General features: G+C 49.3%; 1 protein-coding gene across 2 annotated transcripts; it reads left to right on the top strand.

Annotated features, from left to right (window-relative positions):
• The first annotated feature begins 534 nt into the window (after nucleotides 1–534).
• On the top strand, nucleotides 535–14,781 carry PCARE (photoreceptor cilium actin regulator). 2 transcript variants are annotated; one of them, XM_032239193.1, is made up of 3 exons: nucleotides 537–3,818; nucleotides 10,975–10,976; nucleotides 11,286–14,781. In XM_032239193.1, the coding sequence occupies exons 1-3, from the start codon at nucleotides 891–893 to the stop codon at nucleotides 11,392–11,394; spliced, it is 3,039 nt and encodes a 1,012-aa protein (XP_032095084.1). In that variant the 5' UTR covers nucleotides 537–890; the 3' UTR covers nucleotides 11,395–14,781. The 2 variants fall into 2 exon arrangements, with proteins under 2 accessions (XP_032095083.1, XP_032095084.1); XM_032239192.1 differs by lacking the exons at nucleotides 10,975–10,976; nucleotides 11,286–14,781 and having other exon boundaries at nucleotides 535–4,973.
• The last annotated feature ends 1,721 nt before the right edge of the window (nucleotides 14,782–16,502 follow it).

Here is a 16,502-nt window from a genome sequence, read left to right as displayed (position 1 = left end):
TCCTGAGCGTAGCGACCAGCCTCGAGCTTTACATGGCAGTGACTTTTCCTGCCGTCCCCATCCAAATTGGGGTGATGGCTTTCCTGCTACCGAACTCAATTTTCTAAGGCAAAGGAAAGCAACCCTGCCTTCTTCACTCCCTATCTAGAGATGCTTCCCCATCACTAGAGTCCTGGGGTTTTTATAAGCCACACAAACAACAATGCATTGCTTCAATTATTCTCTATGACATGTTTTGGGGTCTTCTTGATAACAGCAGATTGAAGCACATTTGGCTGGTTTGCCCTTATTAAACCGTGAAGGTCACTTCTCTTCCAGGGACTGTAATCAGCGAGCCCTCTCTTCTCTCCCACAAACGCATCTCTTCCAGAGCCTTTTGCAATTATGGCTCATTTCTCTAGGTTTCATGTGGCAGGCGTCTGAACAGAATTAAAAGCATGAGCACGTGCAAAAATAATCCGCTTCCCAAGATAGTAAATGCTGAGAAGTTCTATATTAGAACACACTGTGAGTGCTGACTGGCTAGGGCATGATTAACCTAATAGGCTTAAGCTCCACTTGCCATCCACATCTGTCAGGATGGGAGCAAAACACAGGCCTGTAATCCACCAGACTGGGGGCCTTCAGAATTGTCCCGCTGCTCACTAACAGCAGAGGATTCCAAACTTAGAACAACAACAGGATGACAGGTACCACTCCCTCTTCACGTTTGGGCCAAGAAAATACAGAAAGCTGGTTCCAAGTTTAGGATATTGTACCATGGACTTCAAAGGATTCTGGCCTGAAAATTGCCCGGAAGGACTAGTAAGATTGCCTTTTGTGTCTATTTCAAAGATGATTCTTGGAAAATTGTGAAGGCTGTGGGTGGAAGATGACTACAAGCTGAAATCATGGGCTGTACACCTTCACACAGTGACATTGTAAACAGCGTTGCAAAGAGTGGCATTCAGTTCTTGAAAAAACCCAAAGCCATTCGGCCAGGATGTCCAGGTGGCAATGAAAAGGGTTCCATCCCTCTGCTGGTTAAAAACTCCACCTGCTATGACACTGGGGAGGGCCTGGCAGAGGAGCAGCCAAGTTCCAGGAGGAACCAAACCACAGCTAAAGGTCTTTGTCAGCTCATGAGAGATCCTACTTCAGGCAAAAGGAAAGATATGGAAGGACTAATCCCAGGAACCAAAACCTCTTCATCCCAGCCCAACAAATCACAAAGCCACATGGCTAAAGACATTCTGTTCAAGAAACAGGGTTCCCATGGATCTCAAGGGGCAGAACTTTCTGGAGATGAGAGTGAGGAAAGTAGTACCCAAGATGCTTCCAAATGGAAAAGGACACCACAATGCCACATGTCAAGCACACAGAGCCACTGCCGCCAAACCATCCACCCTGCTCATGGGTCTGAAGGCAAAGTGGACTTCCCAGAGCCGCTGGTAAAGGCGCACCAGCACACTTATGCCTATCTACACTCCAGCCTCTCCAAATATGAAGCAATTCTGCGCATCATCCATCAGGCCACCCAGACCCGGGAGCTGCTGCAGCCCATGGTCAGCTTCCTGCTGCTGTGCTTTGAGGAGATCAGCCAGCTGTTGAGGGAGATCTCCAAGGATGGAGAAGTGCTCCTGCAGGAAGTTAGGGAGGATCTGGCTTGGCCTTTGAAGAAAAGGGAGCCCCAGGAGCAGCCAGACCTCCTGCAACAGCTGCTGCAGTACACAGTCAGCAAGCTGCAGGGGCTCAATGGCATGGTGGCCTCGCTCACCAGCAGCTTCCTGGAGGGCTCCAGCAGCTACCTCCACTCCACCGCAACCCACTTGGAAAATAAGCTGAGCACAAAAAAGAATGTGGATGAACACGTCCTGAGGGCTCTAGGGCAGCTAGAGAGCCTGGCGAGTGGCTGTGGCGACCCTGGAGTGCAGGGTCTCCCCTTATGCTCGGAGGACAGTGGCATTGGTGCTGACAATGAGTCCGTGCAGTCGGTGGACAAGCTGGGCAAGCAAACCAGCTGGGACCTTGCACCAGATCCCAAAGAATGGAAGTCAGTGACTTTGCCCCACACAGAGGCCAGGCAGTCAGGACACGCCTGGCAACAAAGTTCATTCTGTATGGGTTCAGACCGACCCCAGGACTGCCTGTTCTCAGGGGTTCCTATGGCAAAGGTTCAGCCACAAGCACAGGACAAAGCAAAGAGCCCTTGCCTCTCCAGTACAAGCCCAGAAAATATCACCTTCCTGCCTTTGGAGCTGGGGACAAGCACCCCAAGTGATTCATTTGGGATTGGGGTCCCTGTGGAAGCACATCTTTCCAAAACCTCCAGACTGATGGATGCTCCATCTCTTAGTGACAGCGAGGACAGCAGCTCAGAGGAAGAGGAAGAAGAAATGAGCAGCATGAGTGTGTGTGCATGGCAAGTAAAATCTCCGGATTCGAGGCCGCGATCTTCACCTGCTGACCGGGAAAGCCCATTTCAGTCCCACTCCAGGAGGCTTAGGAGCCCCCAGGCCCAGGAAATGATTCTGAAGATGAAGAAAGCAATCAGCGAAAGGATCAAGTTTGTTCCTGTGCCCTCTGGGCACCAGGACTGGTCGGAGGAGGAGGAGGGGAGAACAGCGGTCCCCCCAAGACCTAGCACGGTCAGTGGCAGCAGGAGGGCCCCCGAAAGGCAGGGGAGGTCCCAGTCAGAGCCGTGTCTCCAGAGTCACGTGGAGGACCCCACCCTTCAGGAGCTGCAAAGGGTCCAGAGGGACCTCAGTCAGAAGCTGGAGGCATTTTATGCCCTGGGCACTAAAGGGCAGGGGCAGAGCCAGGAGCAGATTCCGCAGCCCAGAGCAGCAGCCGGGTGGCCCAATGGCACCTGCAGGGTCGGTCCAAGCAACACCACCAGCAGGCTCAAGGCATCCCTCACCAAGAACTTCAGTATTTTGCCTAGTCAGGACAAGAGCATCTTGCAGAAATGTAGTCCCCATCCTGAGGACAAACAGGGCACAACTGAGAAGCTTCCAGATGCCACCCTATCGGGAGAGGTCAGTGAGGCTGCCGGGGCCAAGGACTGGAATGTCAGGGCCTGTCCCACCAGAACATCCGTCAAGAAGCTCATTGAAACTTTCAGTCCCACAGAGAGTCTGAGGATGCTGGGGGACTCCAAGGACTCTGAGGAAAGTCCCTACCTCAGGAATAGCATCATGCCCCCCAGATTTCCCATGTCCAGGGGGCTTGCCCCTTTGTATCCAAAGCCCCAAATTTCTCCAGCCTCAGGCAGAGAATCTCTCAAAATGGGCATAGGCTGGAAGCCCTTAGCACCTATCTTTCCCCCTCTGCCTAAAGCAGAAGCAGCCAAGAGTGAGGAACTCAGCTGTGAAGTGGAGGGGAACCCTGAGCACCTCCCTCCACCACCCCTGGAAGTCCTGATGGACAAATCGTTTACTTCTCTGGAGTCCCAAGAAATCAGCAAGTCCACAGAGAGCTCTCCCGAGGAAACCCAGGAACCAGGGCCGGTTGAGGCAGGCCCCACCAGGAGAACATGGGCTTCCCCAAAGCTGAGGGCCTCTGTGAGCCCCCCGGACTTGCTGCCCAGCAAGAGCACCGCCAGCCCCACCAAGCCTCGCAGCACAGAACCAGGGAGTAGCAAGAGCAGCTGCCAGCCCAGGAAGCCAGCCCTGGACCTGAGCCACCCACCAGCCACCAGCCGCAGCCCAGAGGTGAAGGGTGGGACTTCGAGTCAGACAGAGAAAGCCACCAGCCTCTACAGGCAGCCCCGGAAGGCAATTGCCTGGCACCACTCCAGCCCTCCATCTGGACAGAACAGGACCTCAGAGTCCAGCCTGGTCAGACTGAGGCAGAGCCGAGAGAGAAGCCCCCCGATGGGCAGAAAGGCCTCTCCCACGAGGACACACTGGGTGCCCCAAGCAGAGAAGAGGCGCCGGAGCCTGCCCTCCTCTTACAGACCTGCCCAGCCAGGCCCCTCTGCTATGCAGACACCCCCCAGCCCACCACTCTGCCCTGGAGCTCCCAGCCCACTGGTGAGCCCCAGGGTGCTAAGCCCACCAAACGCAAAGCGGCGAACGTCCCCACCGTGCCAGCCCAAGCTGCCAAGCCCTCCCCCGGAGAGCCCACCCGCTCAGTGCAGGGTCTCCAGCCCTCCGACCCAACGCCCAGAAGCAAGCGGCCTTTCCTCAGTTCCCTCTCCATCACCCGCAATGTCCCTGTCTCAGGGGCACAAGGAAACAAGAGACTCTGAAGACAGCCAAGCAGTCATAGCCAAAGTGTCTGGGAACACACATTCCATATTCTGCCCAGCCACCTCCTCTCTGTTTGAAGCTAAATCACCACTCTCAACAGCCCACCCACTGACCCCGGCAGAGGCTGGGGGCCCTTTTGGGAACCCAGCAGGGTGCTGGAGGAGCAGCTCAGGGCCTTGGCTGAGAGCAGACTCACAGCGGAGAGCAGCTCTGTGTGCCCTCAACCCTCTGCCTTTCCTCAGGAGGACAGCTTCTGACCGCCAGCCGGGTGCCCGCCTGCAGCCTCCCGACCCCACCAGCACCTCCTGTGAATCCCAGCTCGGCCAAAGCAGGTAAGGAGTGTCCTGGGCTCACCAACCTTCAGCGGCTTGGAATAGAGAGGAACGGAGCGAATGGGCCTCGGGATCTTCTGGGTCCGTGGTTTTCAGACTGCGCTCCAAGAGGCAGTTGCGAAAAAGAGGTGTGGGGGGCAGTTCCAGCTCCCCCACTCTCCAAGCTTGAGTTTACTGTAATCTGTTATGCATTCCAGTTTCCTGTGAAAGATTTTAATTGAAAAGAGGCCCCGCTGTGTTAAAAAGTAAAATTCAAATGAGAACACCTGGACACAGGAAGGGCACACACCTGGGCCTGCCGGGGGTGGGGGGCGAGGGGAGAGAGAGCCTTAGGACAAATAGCAAATGCGTGCGGGGCTTCAGACCTAGATGACGCTTGATAGGTGCAGCAAACCACCATGAAACATATATACCTACGTAACAAACGTGTACGTTCTGCACATGTATCCCAGAACTTAAAGTAAAAAAAAAAAGAAATATATCAAAAAATAAAATAATAAAGTTCAAAACATTCCAGTTAGTTCAGCCCCGCATATCTCATGTTTTACAGTGGGGTAAACTCAGATGAAAAGGCCTGCCCCTGGGGCTGGCTCTCGGCCTCCCTGTTTCTGACTCACTGCAGGAAACCAGCATCTAGTTGGAAGGTTCTCAAACGATTTGGTCCCAGCACACCTTTAAACCTTTAAAATTATTAGGAGCCCAAAAGAGCCTTTACGTGTGGAGGCTGTACCTATCAATGTTTGCTGTAGTGGAAGTTAAAACTGAGAAATATGTAAAATATTTATTATTTTTTAAAGAAACATTACATGTTAACACAAGTAATATGCTCTTAGAAAAAGTGTACATTTTCTTTTCTTTTGTCTACTTTTTTTTAAAGCTTTTATGTTAGGTTCATGGGTACATATATAGGTTTGTCCTATGGGTAAACTTGTGTTACCGTGGTTTATTGTACAGATTATTTCATCATCCAGGTGATCACGACCCAATAGTCATTTTTTTTTTGGCTCCTCTTCCTCCTCCCACCCTCCACCCTCAAGTAGGCCCCTGCTAAGGATAATTAATGGCCTCTAACTCCAACCATGTTCCTGAAAAGTCATGATCTTGTTCTTTGTTGTGGCTGCATAGTACTCCATGGTGTATATGTATTGCATTTTCTTTATCCAGTCTGTCACTGATGGGGCATTTGGGTTGATTCCACGTCTTTGCTATTGTGAACAGTGCTGCAGTGTACATCCACATGCATATGTCTTTTTTTTTTTTTTTTGAAGAACGAGAGAAAGAAAAAGAATTAAAAAAAAAAGAATAAAGGAAAGGAAGAAAGAGGAAGAGGAAGAGGGAGAGAGAACAGGGGTGTTGCTTTATTGCCTGGGCTAGAATGCAGTCTAAAACTGGGTATGCCTGTATTTTGTGTTTAATAATAGAGACATAAAAAAAAAAAATGAGGGAAGAAAATAATTAACAAGCAGCTAACCAATATTTCACTTAAACCTGTAAATACGCGTGATGTAGTACTGATGAGAGTGTATATTTTGTGCATTAAAGTAGAGAGTTCTATGAATGTTAATTAAGTCTACTTGTTCCAGATCTGAGTTCAAATCCTGGATATCGATGTTAACATTCTGTCTCATTGATCTATCTAATATTGATGTTGAAGTCTCCCACTATTATTGTGTGGGAGTCCAAGTCTCTTTATAAGTCTTACATATCTGGGTATTTCTGTATTGGTGCATATATGTTTAGGATCTTTAGCTCTTCTTGTTACATTGATCCTTTTATCTTTATGTAATATCCTTCTTTGCTTCTTTTGATCTTTGTTGCTTTGAAATCTATTTTATCAGCAAAAATTGCAACTCCTGCTTTCTATTTATTTATTTTAGCTCTCCATTTGGTTGGTAAATTTTTCACCATCCCTTTGTTTTGAGTCTTTATGTATCCTTGCATGTGAGATGGATCTGGATGTAGCATACCAATGGGTCTTGGCTTTTTTTGCCTGTCTGTGTCTTTGGATTGGGGGATTTAGTCGATTTAAATTTAGAATTAATAACAATATATGTGTGTTTGATACTGTCATTTAATGTTAGCTGGCTGTTTTGCCCATTAGTTGATGCAATTTCTTAATTATGTTGATGTTCTTTATTTTTTGATATTTTTTAGAAAGGCTGATACTGGTTGTTCCTTTCTATTTGTAGTGGTTCTTTCAGAAGCTCTTGTAAAGCAGGCCTGGTGGTGATGAAATCTCTGAGTGCTTGCTTGTTCACAAAAGATTTTATTTTTCCTTCGCTTATGAAGCTTAGTTTGGCTGGATGTAAAATTCTGGGTTGAAAGTTCTTTTCTTTAAGGATGTTGAATATTGGCCCCCACTCTCTTCTGGCTTGTAGGGTTTCTGCTGAGAGATCTGCTGTGAGTCTGATGGGCTTCCCTTTATGGGTAACCTGACCTTTCTCTCTGGCTGCCCTCAGTATTTTCTCTTTCGTTTCAACCCTGGTGAATCTGGAGATTATGTGCCTTGAGGTTGGTCTTCTGAGGAATATTTTTGTGGTGTTCTCTGTATTTCCTGGAGTTGAATATTGTCCTGCCTTGCTAGGTTAGGAAAGTTTTCCTGAATAATATCCTGAAGCGTATTTTCCAGCTTGGATTGATTCTCTTCGTCACATTCAGATACACCTATCAAACGTAGATTAGGTCTTTTCACATGCATATGTCTTTACAAAAAGAGTATTTTCTACAACAAAAAATTTAGGGAAAAGAGTAGCACTGTCTTACATTTTTCAAATCTCTTTAGCATCTGGCTTAACATGAAGAGATAACTGGATTCTCAGCTCTGTTTCCATAGTCAGTCTGTTGGGATCTCACACGTCATGTAGCAGACTCTGGGATCTCTACCCTACATTCACAAGAGAATGAGTGAGAAGGAGAAGTGACATCTTAGTATCATGATGAAAATAGTTTTGACCTCATGGGTCAAATAAATAGTTTTGACCTATTAGTGTATCGGGAATAACCACGGGTCCCCAGACCACACTTTGAGAACGGCTAGTCCTGGAGGCATGGAATATAAATGTGTGGCTTCCTGTAACCCGAGGACCTGGCTCCACTTCTCCTCTAACTTCAAAAGTTCATATAGTGAGGACAAGAGTATTCATGAGTGCCGAGTACGAGAATCCAGGGAGGGAGCTGCTACCTCCCCCGGGGCAGGCTGAGTTCCAAGTGTGCCTTTCTCATCAGGGAACAGATGTGCACGCCCTTGGCCCAGCCTTGCTGACAGTCCCAGACATGCAGCCGCAATGGGGCACGAGTCAAAGTACGGCCATCGCATGAGGACTGCAAGAACTCGGATGCTCCAGTGGTTATTTTACAGAATACATGGAGAAATGTACCTTTTCTCAAACTATGATGTAGAAACAAAAAAATACCTGAAGTCTATTAGAGAAGAACTCTTATCAATGCGTCTTGATATCAGATCAGACAAAGCTCAGCTACCATCCGTCCTTGCTATCTGTGTAGAGCCTACGACTGTGCAAATCAGCAGTTAAATTTCTGCCAGTGATATGTGTTGCAGACTTCACGATCTGTCCAGGCACAAATGGTAATTTTTTACAAAGTCCTCGGCAGTCAATTTTAAATAAAGATATTATCTCGGGAAAGTTGTGCACTATTACAGTTAGATAAACTTCCCCAGCCACTTGAAAGAAATGAAATATTGATTATTTTTGCAAGAATCTTAATGTAACATTGCTCTTTTCTTAAATCTAAAATGAGCTTCCTACAGTACAGTGGTTTTCATCTAAGAAGCTCTGTAAATGTTAATGCATTATTCCTCACTCCAGCCACTTATTCAGTTATTAGATTTCAAAAACTGTGCCCTTCAGGGGAAGAGCTTGAGAGAACAGGCACAATAAAATGACATTAAGTAAAAACACTAACATTTTAAAACAGCAGGAACAATAATAAAGTAACATAAAATTGTTCAAGAAGAAAATAATGCCCTTCTCCCAGGCTTCTCCTCAGAATAGGGCAGCCCAAAGGTTGTTTTATGTCCTGAATCTCAATAATTGGGGCAGAGGTGGTGGGGAGGAGACAGTGGCTTGAAAGATGAAGGACAGCCAGGCACAGTGACTAACACGTGTAATCCCAGCACTTTGGGAGGCCAAGGTGGGTTGATTACCTGAGGTCAGGAATTTGAGAGGAGCCTGGCCAGTATGGTGGAACCCCATCTCTACTAAAAGTACAAAAATTAGCCGGGCATGGTGGCACACGCCTATAGTCCCAGCTACTCAGGAGGCTGAGGCACAAGAATCACTTGAACCTGGGAGGCGGCGGTTACGGTGAGCCAAGATTGTACCCTTGCACTGCAGCCTGAGTGACAGAACGAGACTCCATCTCAAGAAGAAAGAAAGAGAGAGAGAGGAGAGTTCATAAACAGGAGGCTCCCCAGGGTCATGTGGAAGTTTATATAATAACTCACAACCATTCCCCTGCCTCTTATACCACCACACAGCTCTAAGCCTTTCCACACTGTGATGGGAAAGTGCTCATTCCCCAGCAACCCTGTCTCCAGGCATAAAGCTGGCATCTGGGAGCAGAAACGCACGTGCTGTAAACACACCAAGCCTTTGCCACCCTATGGATGGCAAGCATTTTTTTCTGCCATCCTGCATCTGGGGAAACAACACCAGGAACTGGGCACATGATTTCCCCCGAGATCATGCAACAAGCCAGTGCCAGAGAGCTAGAGACTGAGAACGGGCTGTTTCCCCAGGCAGGGACATGCACATGCAGGGACACAGGCACAGCCACGATATCTTGCAGTGGAGGTAGGCTGCAGACTGAACCAGCCTGCCCTTCCAGACACCCCATGCTAGGCAGGAGCCCCCTTTGTAGAAAAATGGATGATGTTTCTATCTCCTGATCTCGGGGCCCTGGGGATTGGGAACAGGCCTTGGAGGCTTACCCAGGAAGCTCAATTACTGAGCGTCTACTGCTACTTATGTGCCAAATCCCCTAGCGGGGGTGCCAGCCTCTAGGTCTCAGGATGTTGGGGCACTATGTGCATTCGAGAAGGCTCCAGACTTTCTCCCCTCAATGCTATGCTTTCAGTCCTTGCCTGACCGGACTGCTCAGGCATGTGCACTCTGCCGCCTTTACTCAGCCACCTGGATCACGCTGCCCAGTGGGCCCTGGGCCCTGAACACCTGTAGGCACCTGTGATGGGGCCAGAGGCCAACTCCGATGAGACTGTCTCCATGGCACAGTGAGCTGGGGTCCTTCCTGTGTGACAATCGTAGTTGTGTGCTGTCCTGGCGCCCACCTCACTTACCCGCCACTCCCACCACCCACCTTGATTTTGTTCAGGTCCAAATGCAAACGTATTCTCCACTGGTTTGGCATCCCACGTAAGTCTAACCTCACAGAGCTGAGCACACTGCACAACAAAGCTCACAGATCGGGCAAGAATGTGCGGTCATGGGCAGAGAGAAGGCCTTCTTGCCTGTGCATGTGGGGACCCAGGGTCCTGTCCTGGCCCTGAGGCGACAGATTGAGAGTTCGGACCAAGACCCCAGAGTCTCTGTGGGATAATAGTGTGGTCACTAGAGCCCTTTCCTAGTGTCACTTCCTATTCATTCAACAATGTGGCACCACAGTATCACCACCCCCCATGGAGCACTTATGCTATTAATACAATAGTATGCCAAAGGTCATCCATGCTTCACCCAGTATTGATACCTATGAGTGCCTGATGAGATGGCCACTATTATTACTTCCATTTTATAAGGAAGGAAGCTAACACGCAGAGGAATGAACTAACATGCCACAGGGGACCCAGCCAGTAAGCCAGAGAGTCAGGACTTGAACCCAGGCAGGTAGCCTCTAATTTCCCGCAGGGAGCCTCAGGCTGTCTTGCCAGCAGATGGCCAGGGTGGCTTCCTGGGCTGGTCCCCTGCTAGCCTCAGCCTGCTCCCCCCTGGGGGCCACCCTCCATTCTGCACTCCCATGCATGCCAAATCCTTTGGAGGTCCCCTCCCCATGCAAAGCCCCTCCTAGCTGTGTCACTCCGCAGCTGGGAAGCTCTGTTCTAGCCAAATTCGGGGCCTGGCTGGGCCAAGCGGCTTGCATTTTTCTCTATTCAGGGAGAGGGTGGCAGCTGCGAGAAGCTGGTTTTTTTCCTTGTTGTTGTTGTTGTCTTTAATTCAACTGGCTAAGCTTAGCCCTTATTAAACAAAGTGCTTTAAAAACGAAAACAAAACAAAGGCCCAGCTCCCAGAGCTTCTGAGAGAGTTGCTTTGTTCAGAGCAGCAGGATCCAGGGCTTCAGGGGAAAGAACAGGACTCAGCCTGTCACCCCAGTGCCCGCAGCACCCACCCCTACAGACACATGGCAACGGCAGCACCAGCCCCACAAGCCTGGTACAGACGTCAGAGGCCTGGCCTCCAGGGTGCACGGGCCTGTGGGAGAGAGCTGGGGAGGGACAGAAAGGGAGAATGGAGAAAGGGGATGGGGTGGGAAAGAGCCGCAGAGGAGGAGTGTCTGACCTGCCCTTGTCCTTTCTCTCCGCAGCAGCAGCAGCGAAGAGAGCCCTAAGAAGGATGCAGAGCCAGGAAGCAGCCCCTGTGCCCCTGAATTACAGGGCAGCGGCAGGCAGGCATCTCCCCCAGAGTTCTGTGTGCTGGGCCACGGGCTTCAACCGGAGCCCCGCAACAGCCATATCCAGGACAAATCGCAGCCAGAGGCGCAGCCCCAACAGGAGGAGGTGTCCTGACAGGCTGACGAGGGGGCCACACTCATGCAGTCAGCCCAGAAGGCCAAGTGTGACAGCCAAGTGTCCAGCCTGACCCAGAGATGGTGGGCAAACCAAACTCCTACTGAGGCGTCCTGGAAAGGCTTGGAAGGGCCACTGCCCAGCGGGTCTGCTGACTTTTAAACAGTCACCGGTTTCAGTCCCAGATCCTGCTCTGCCTTGGAGTTCAAAGGTTCACCAGAACTTTAGAACCCACAATGACAGTATTTAATCCTTCAAGTGCTGGCCTTAATTTGTTGCATGCTTGATGGGGTTTTAACTGGGTTCGTTCCATGAGATCACTTAAGCCTCACAACAGGGAATGAAGCAGACAGCATCCTCTAGTTTTGCGCATATGAAAACCGAAGATGTGGAGAGGAGGCCCCTCTCAAGTGTCTTGCTGAAGGTCATAGAGCTAAGAAGATAATAGAGTGAAATTTTGCACAGATGAGTCTGGTGCTAGAATCTCTCTGCTCTTTTTATTACGTTCCATTGCCCATAGGTAGTGTGTCACTCCAGCTGCCTAAAGCAGACATGGGTGCACAAATGATCGGAAAGCTTTTTTGTTTTAAGATTAAGTAGTGCCACAGCACTGAAGTCTCCACTGAGAGCTTTGTTTGGACGTGCATGGCTCCCAAAATGAGAAGGCTGAGTGAGCTGGGATTAAAACATACAGCCCCACCCGCCCTCTGTCCTCTCCTCCTTCCCAAGCTGAGTTTCAATGTCATAAACTTAAAGCTGACAGCTCACAATACCAGCCACACTGACTCTCGGCCTAAGCGCGTTTCAAATGTTCTCACGGCCCTACGTGTTACGTGCTTCTCGACTGAGTAGGGTGAACCAAACCTCACAAACAGGCACCCCATTCTCCACATGCCTTGCGTGCTGGAGCTCAGAAGACAGCGTAGGTAAGGCAAATACACTTACATGCCAATCCCCCCTCGGAGGCTTCTTGGCCAACTTTCTTCCCAGGTCATCTTGCAGAACTTCTGCTGGAGTCAAAATCAAAGTGAAAAACAGTTGTTCATGCCAAAAACCTGCTTCTGCCAATGAGCTAGATATTTGCGGCAGATCTTGGAATGTTTCCACTGGAGGCTGTGGCATGCGTTCTATTTAGAAAAGATTTTGCAGTAATTGAGTGATTCAATGCCCGCTCAGTGGGTTGGCAAAAGACAAGGATTCTTACCCACTGGGGTACAGCTAAGGGACGATCCTCCAGATCTGCTGCAAAGCTGATTTTTTTAAGTTTGGGGAAATTATAGACCTCAAACCCATTCTTTCTAAAATAGATTGTGGGCTCAAAAACTTGTTAAACTGAGTCCCTAGGGACTACAGCGCCCTCCCCTAGAGAGAGGCTATGACTCTGAGTAAATGAATCCCACCTCAACTTGTCCAGTTATTATTCAAAGGCACTCAAAGAACAGCTGATGAAACTACCAAGAGGGGCCACAGCCCATCCCTCTGCTGGAAACGCACATACCCAGCTATCTGCTCACGTGTGCTCCTGTTGCCACCTCCATCTCAGAGCAGTGCTCAGGCAGTGCCCGGGCTGGCTGATGCTAAAGCCAAGCCACACCCACCTCTGGGTGGACACTTGAGAGCTGCCTGGGCTGCAGGCAATGCTGGGAAGTCCAGCCATCCCGGCAGGGCAGGGGCTGAGATAAGCACATGAGAATGAACCAGGTTCAGGTATCTTGCCCGATAAAGATCTGGGCATTCTCCCTAAACGATTGGGCAGGCAACCATTGGGTTACCATGGGGTGAGCCTTAGGTAGGCTGGGCACTGAGCTGAGTAAGCAGGAGAAACACAATGTGGGCAGCCTTTGAGGTCTAGCTCACAGGTAAGTGGCTTCAGGTGGGACTGCTCAGAAACCAGACCCTGCCTGGACTAGGATTTAGGGGCAGGATTCCTGGAGCTCCAAGGAAACCAAGCTGTTCCCCAGCTGCAGGGAGACTGGAGTGGGATACAGTGGGTGAAACTGGGGTGCCATAAGGGGGTGTGACCACAGGAATCATAAAAATTTTAGTTACTGGAACCAGGATATGAAGCAGAGCCAGACCAGCGGTGAGGGGAAGCAAGGCTGAGTCTCCAGCCCAGGCCTCCTTCTGTAAAGGGCCTCATCTTAGAAGTCCAGGGCTGGGTAGAAAGTGGAAAGGGTGGCCGAATGCCCGCCGCTGTGGCCATGCAGGCTAGCAGGGAAAGCAGGGAGCCAGCCAGAGGACTACACCACAGAAGGGGTCAGTGTCACGGAGATCACACAGGACGGTCCAGAATGAATGACTGATGCTTTCCATGAGCGTGCATGGCAGAAGGCTGAGACTGGAGGTTGCCCCTGAACAGGCTAGGCTGGTAAGCAGCAAGAAGTGCCCCCCATCATGTTACGGGTGGCAGATGAGGGGTTCAGGGCACCTTGGTTCCTGCCATCAGCTGGGGAGATGCCCATGATGCCTCCTTGTCCCTCTGGAAGACCTCCACATTTGCTTGGTGCCAACATGTGTCAGGACAGGGTGAAGCTCCTGCCATAGGACCCCACATGTCATGTCATAAGAGCCCCCAGCTGCCACCAGACCTAGGCAGCAGGGACAGTGAGCTGGTGACACCATTGTGTTACCCAGTGACCCAAGACTACTGGAATTCCAAGTCAGCTTCCCCCACTCCAGGGAAGACAGGGAGGGGTTGCCAAGGGGCTGGGGGCTGGGGGTCAATGAGGTCAAAGGCGAAGCAGTGCCAAGCCGGCATAGGAGCAGGTGGGTCAAAGATGTGTTTTTGGCTACCATACCAACTACCAGACTTAGCTCAAATTACACATTAGACTTTGTACAAAAGAAATTAAATCCACAACGGAACGGTTTCGTGGCATCTGCTCAGTTTTGCCCCTCCTAGAGACCAGGCCTTCCACAAACTTGAGTCTGCCTTGGAGCACACATTGCTGGTGGCAGAAGGGGGCAAACCCAGCTGCACAGTCTCAGATGTGCTGCTCACGCCCGCCCTCTCCCTGCCACCCAAGAAGGGTATCCTTGCTACGCCAAATCCACTTCCTTTGCCCAAGGGAGAAGGGAGGACAGTTTTTCTTTGTTCTGCCTTTTGTTTTGGGGTTTTAAAAAAAAATTCTTATTAAGCCAATGGACCCAACTCATTGAAGACCCATGAGTCTGCACTTTTTCTTCATAGAGTTAGAAACCAAGGACCGTTGGGGATACACACAAGGAGGAACCCACCGCAGATCAAGCTAAGGGGCGCATATCACACCCATCTTCTTCCTCAGCCAGCTCCACTCTGGAGGAGCACAACCTTCATCCTCCTGACCGTGGAGGCCCCAGAGCTGTGAAGAGGGAGGTACTGAGCCCAGCCCTTTACCCAGCACTTTAGGGACACTGTAAACAGTTCCACTCCAGGGAAAAAAAACACAATTTTCTGTTTCCATCAAAAGGATTCATGGAGGAAAAAAAAAAAAAAGAAAACATATTCTGGCAGAACAGTGATAGCTTTTTGCAAGTATAAATACAATCTTCAAGAGGAAATATAACCTCCCTCCGCGGCTGGGGTCTGGGCTGCTGTGTACTCTAAGGAGCATCTATTTTCCTTCTTCACGTCGTATGCCCAGTTCAGAGCCTGAAATAACCCATGTTGATAGGAAAGGCGGGGCAGACAGACCAAAGAGACTCTTCTTTTTTTGTGAAGGGCCTAGGCTTGACAAAACTTGCCTCATAAACCGTGCAATGTGAATGAAAGGGATTTGGAGATATATATTCTATTTCTGAAATAAACCCGTGTTTTGCATGTATCAGGGGAGCCGGTGCAGTGAATTATAAGTGCTGATGTGTTTGTCAATTGATCATCTGCTTGACGGCTTCAGGCTGCTAAAGCACCCACTCTATCTTTCAAAGGAAATCTTTTCAAAGGTAATATATTTTTAAGTAGCGCCACATCAAAGATTCAGTGGAACTGCCATAAAGTACACATGTTCTGAGCCTATACTAACAGAACATATTATACTGCACCATCGTCTATTCCCCGTGCCAACCTGAAGTTTAAATAAAGTTCCATCAATCCAGCCAGACATTTTTATGAAATGTAATTAAAAATGCATCACACAAGAAGAGGAGCAAACAGTTAATTCACTCGGCACTCTAATTCAATTTTATGGAGGACCCTGGACGCCGCAGGCTTGATTGTACTCCCGGACTTCAGAAAGTAACTTCGAGAGTAGTCTGTGGGGCCCGCATCAGGTGGCTCTGGAATTCCACTGACCTGGTCACCCACTTTTGAATGCTGTCATTCCAGACACCCTTAAAGTCTAGCACACGAGGCGGCAATCGGTTTTGCGTGGAGTGATAGCACTGGCACGGCTCAGCTAATGCCCATAGATAAAGGTGACCAACCTAAATTGGAGGAAGAAGAGAACAGGATGGGAAAGAAAGGACCACAGTAAATAGAACACTCACCCTCGGAAGCCAGAGGGTATCACGCTCCTGAGGGTTGGAATTAGAACACCAGAGCCTGAGTCCTGACACCTCCCTTCCCTGGCTCTGTGACCTGGCATCTCTGGGCCTGTGTCTTCATCTGCAAAGCGGTGATGATAACGTTAGCCTACTTATCCTGCCATCTGCACGACAGAGGCAAACCTGTCTTTTCTAAGCCATCTTTTTGAGCCATCTTGGGGAACGGAACTCATAATCCTGGCCATTTTGGTCTTTAATGTTCATCTCTGCTGCCTCCACACTGTAAGATCCTGATTAAGAAAAGAAGCCAATATCTTTTCCCCCTCATTCCTGAGCTGCGCTTTGATCTTTGGAGACAGTTAAAAACAGCTGTCAAACTCTGCAAGAATTGACTTCCTTCTTTGAAGGTTTTCATGTCTTTCAAAGTGGAGAGAAAAGACTTGACAACATTTGCTTGCAATCGCAAGTACATATGTCAAATATGCCACATGGAAAAAAACAAATTAAGCTTCTGAATCTCCCGTCTTTCCTGTGTTGAGTCATGAGGCTGTCAGGCAGTCAGGACAGAAAGCCTGCAATTACTCTGAACACTCCTAAACAGCGGGCTTTGCACGCAGTGTGGGATGAGGCTCCTGTTAATAATAATTCTACCTTTCTTTGTATGTAACGCTCTATTTTTCAAAATGCGATTATCTACAACGTTTCATTAAATCTTTGGGA

The sequence above is a fragment of the Sapajus apella genome, unplaced genomic scaffold (genome assembly GCF_009761245.1).
Source record: "Sapajus apella isolate SASKATOON/1434 unplaced genomic scaffold, GSC_monkey_1.0 scaffold44, whole genome shotgun sequence".
NCBI classification, from domain to species: domain Eukaryota; kingdom Metazoa; phylum Chordata; class Mammalia; order Primates; family Cebidae; genus Sapajus; species Sapajus apella.
This window is presented reverse-complemented; position numbering and strand designations above follow the sequence as displayed.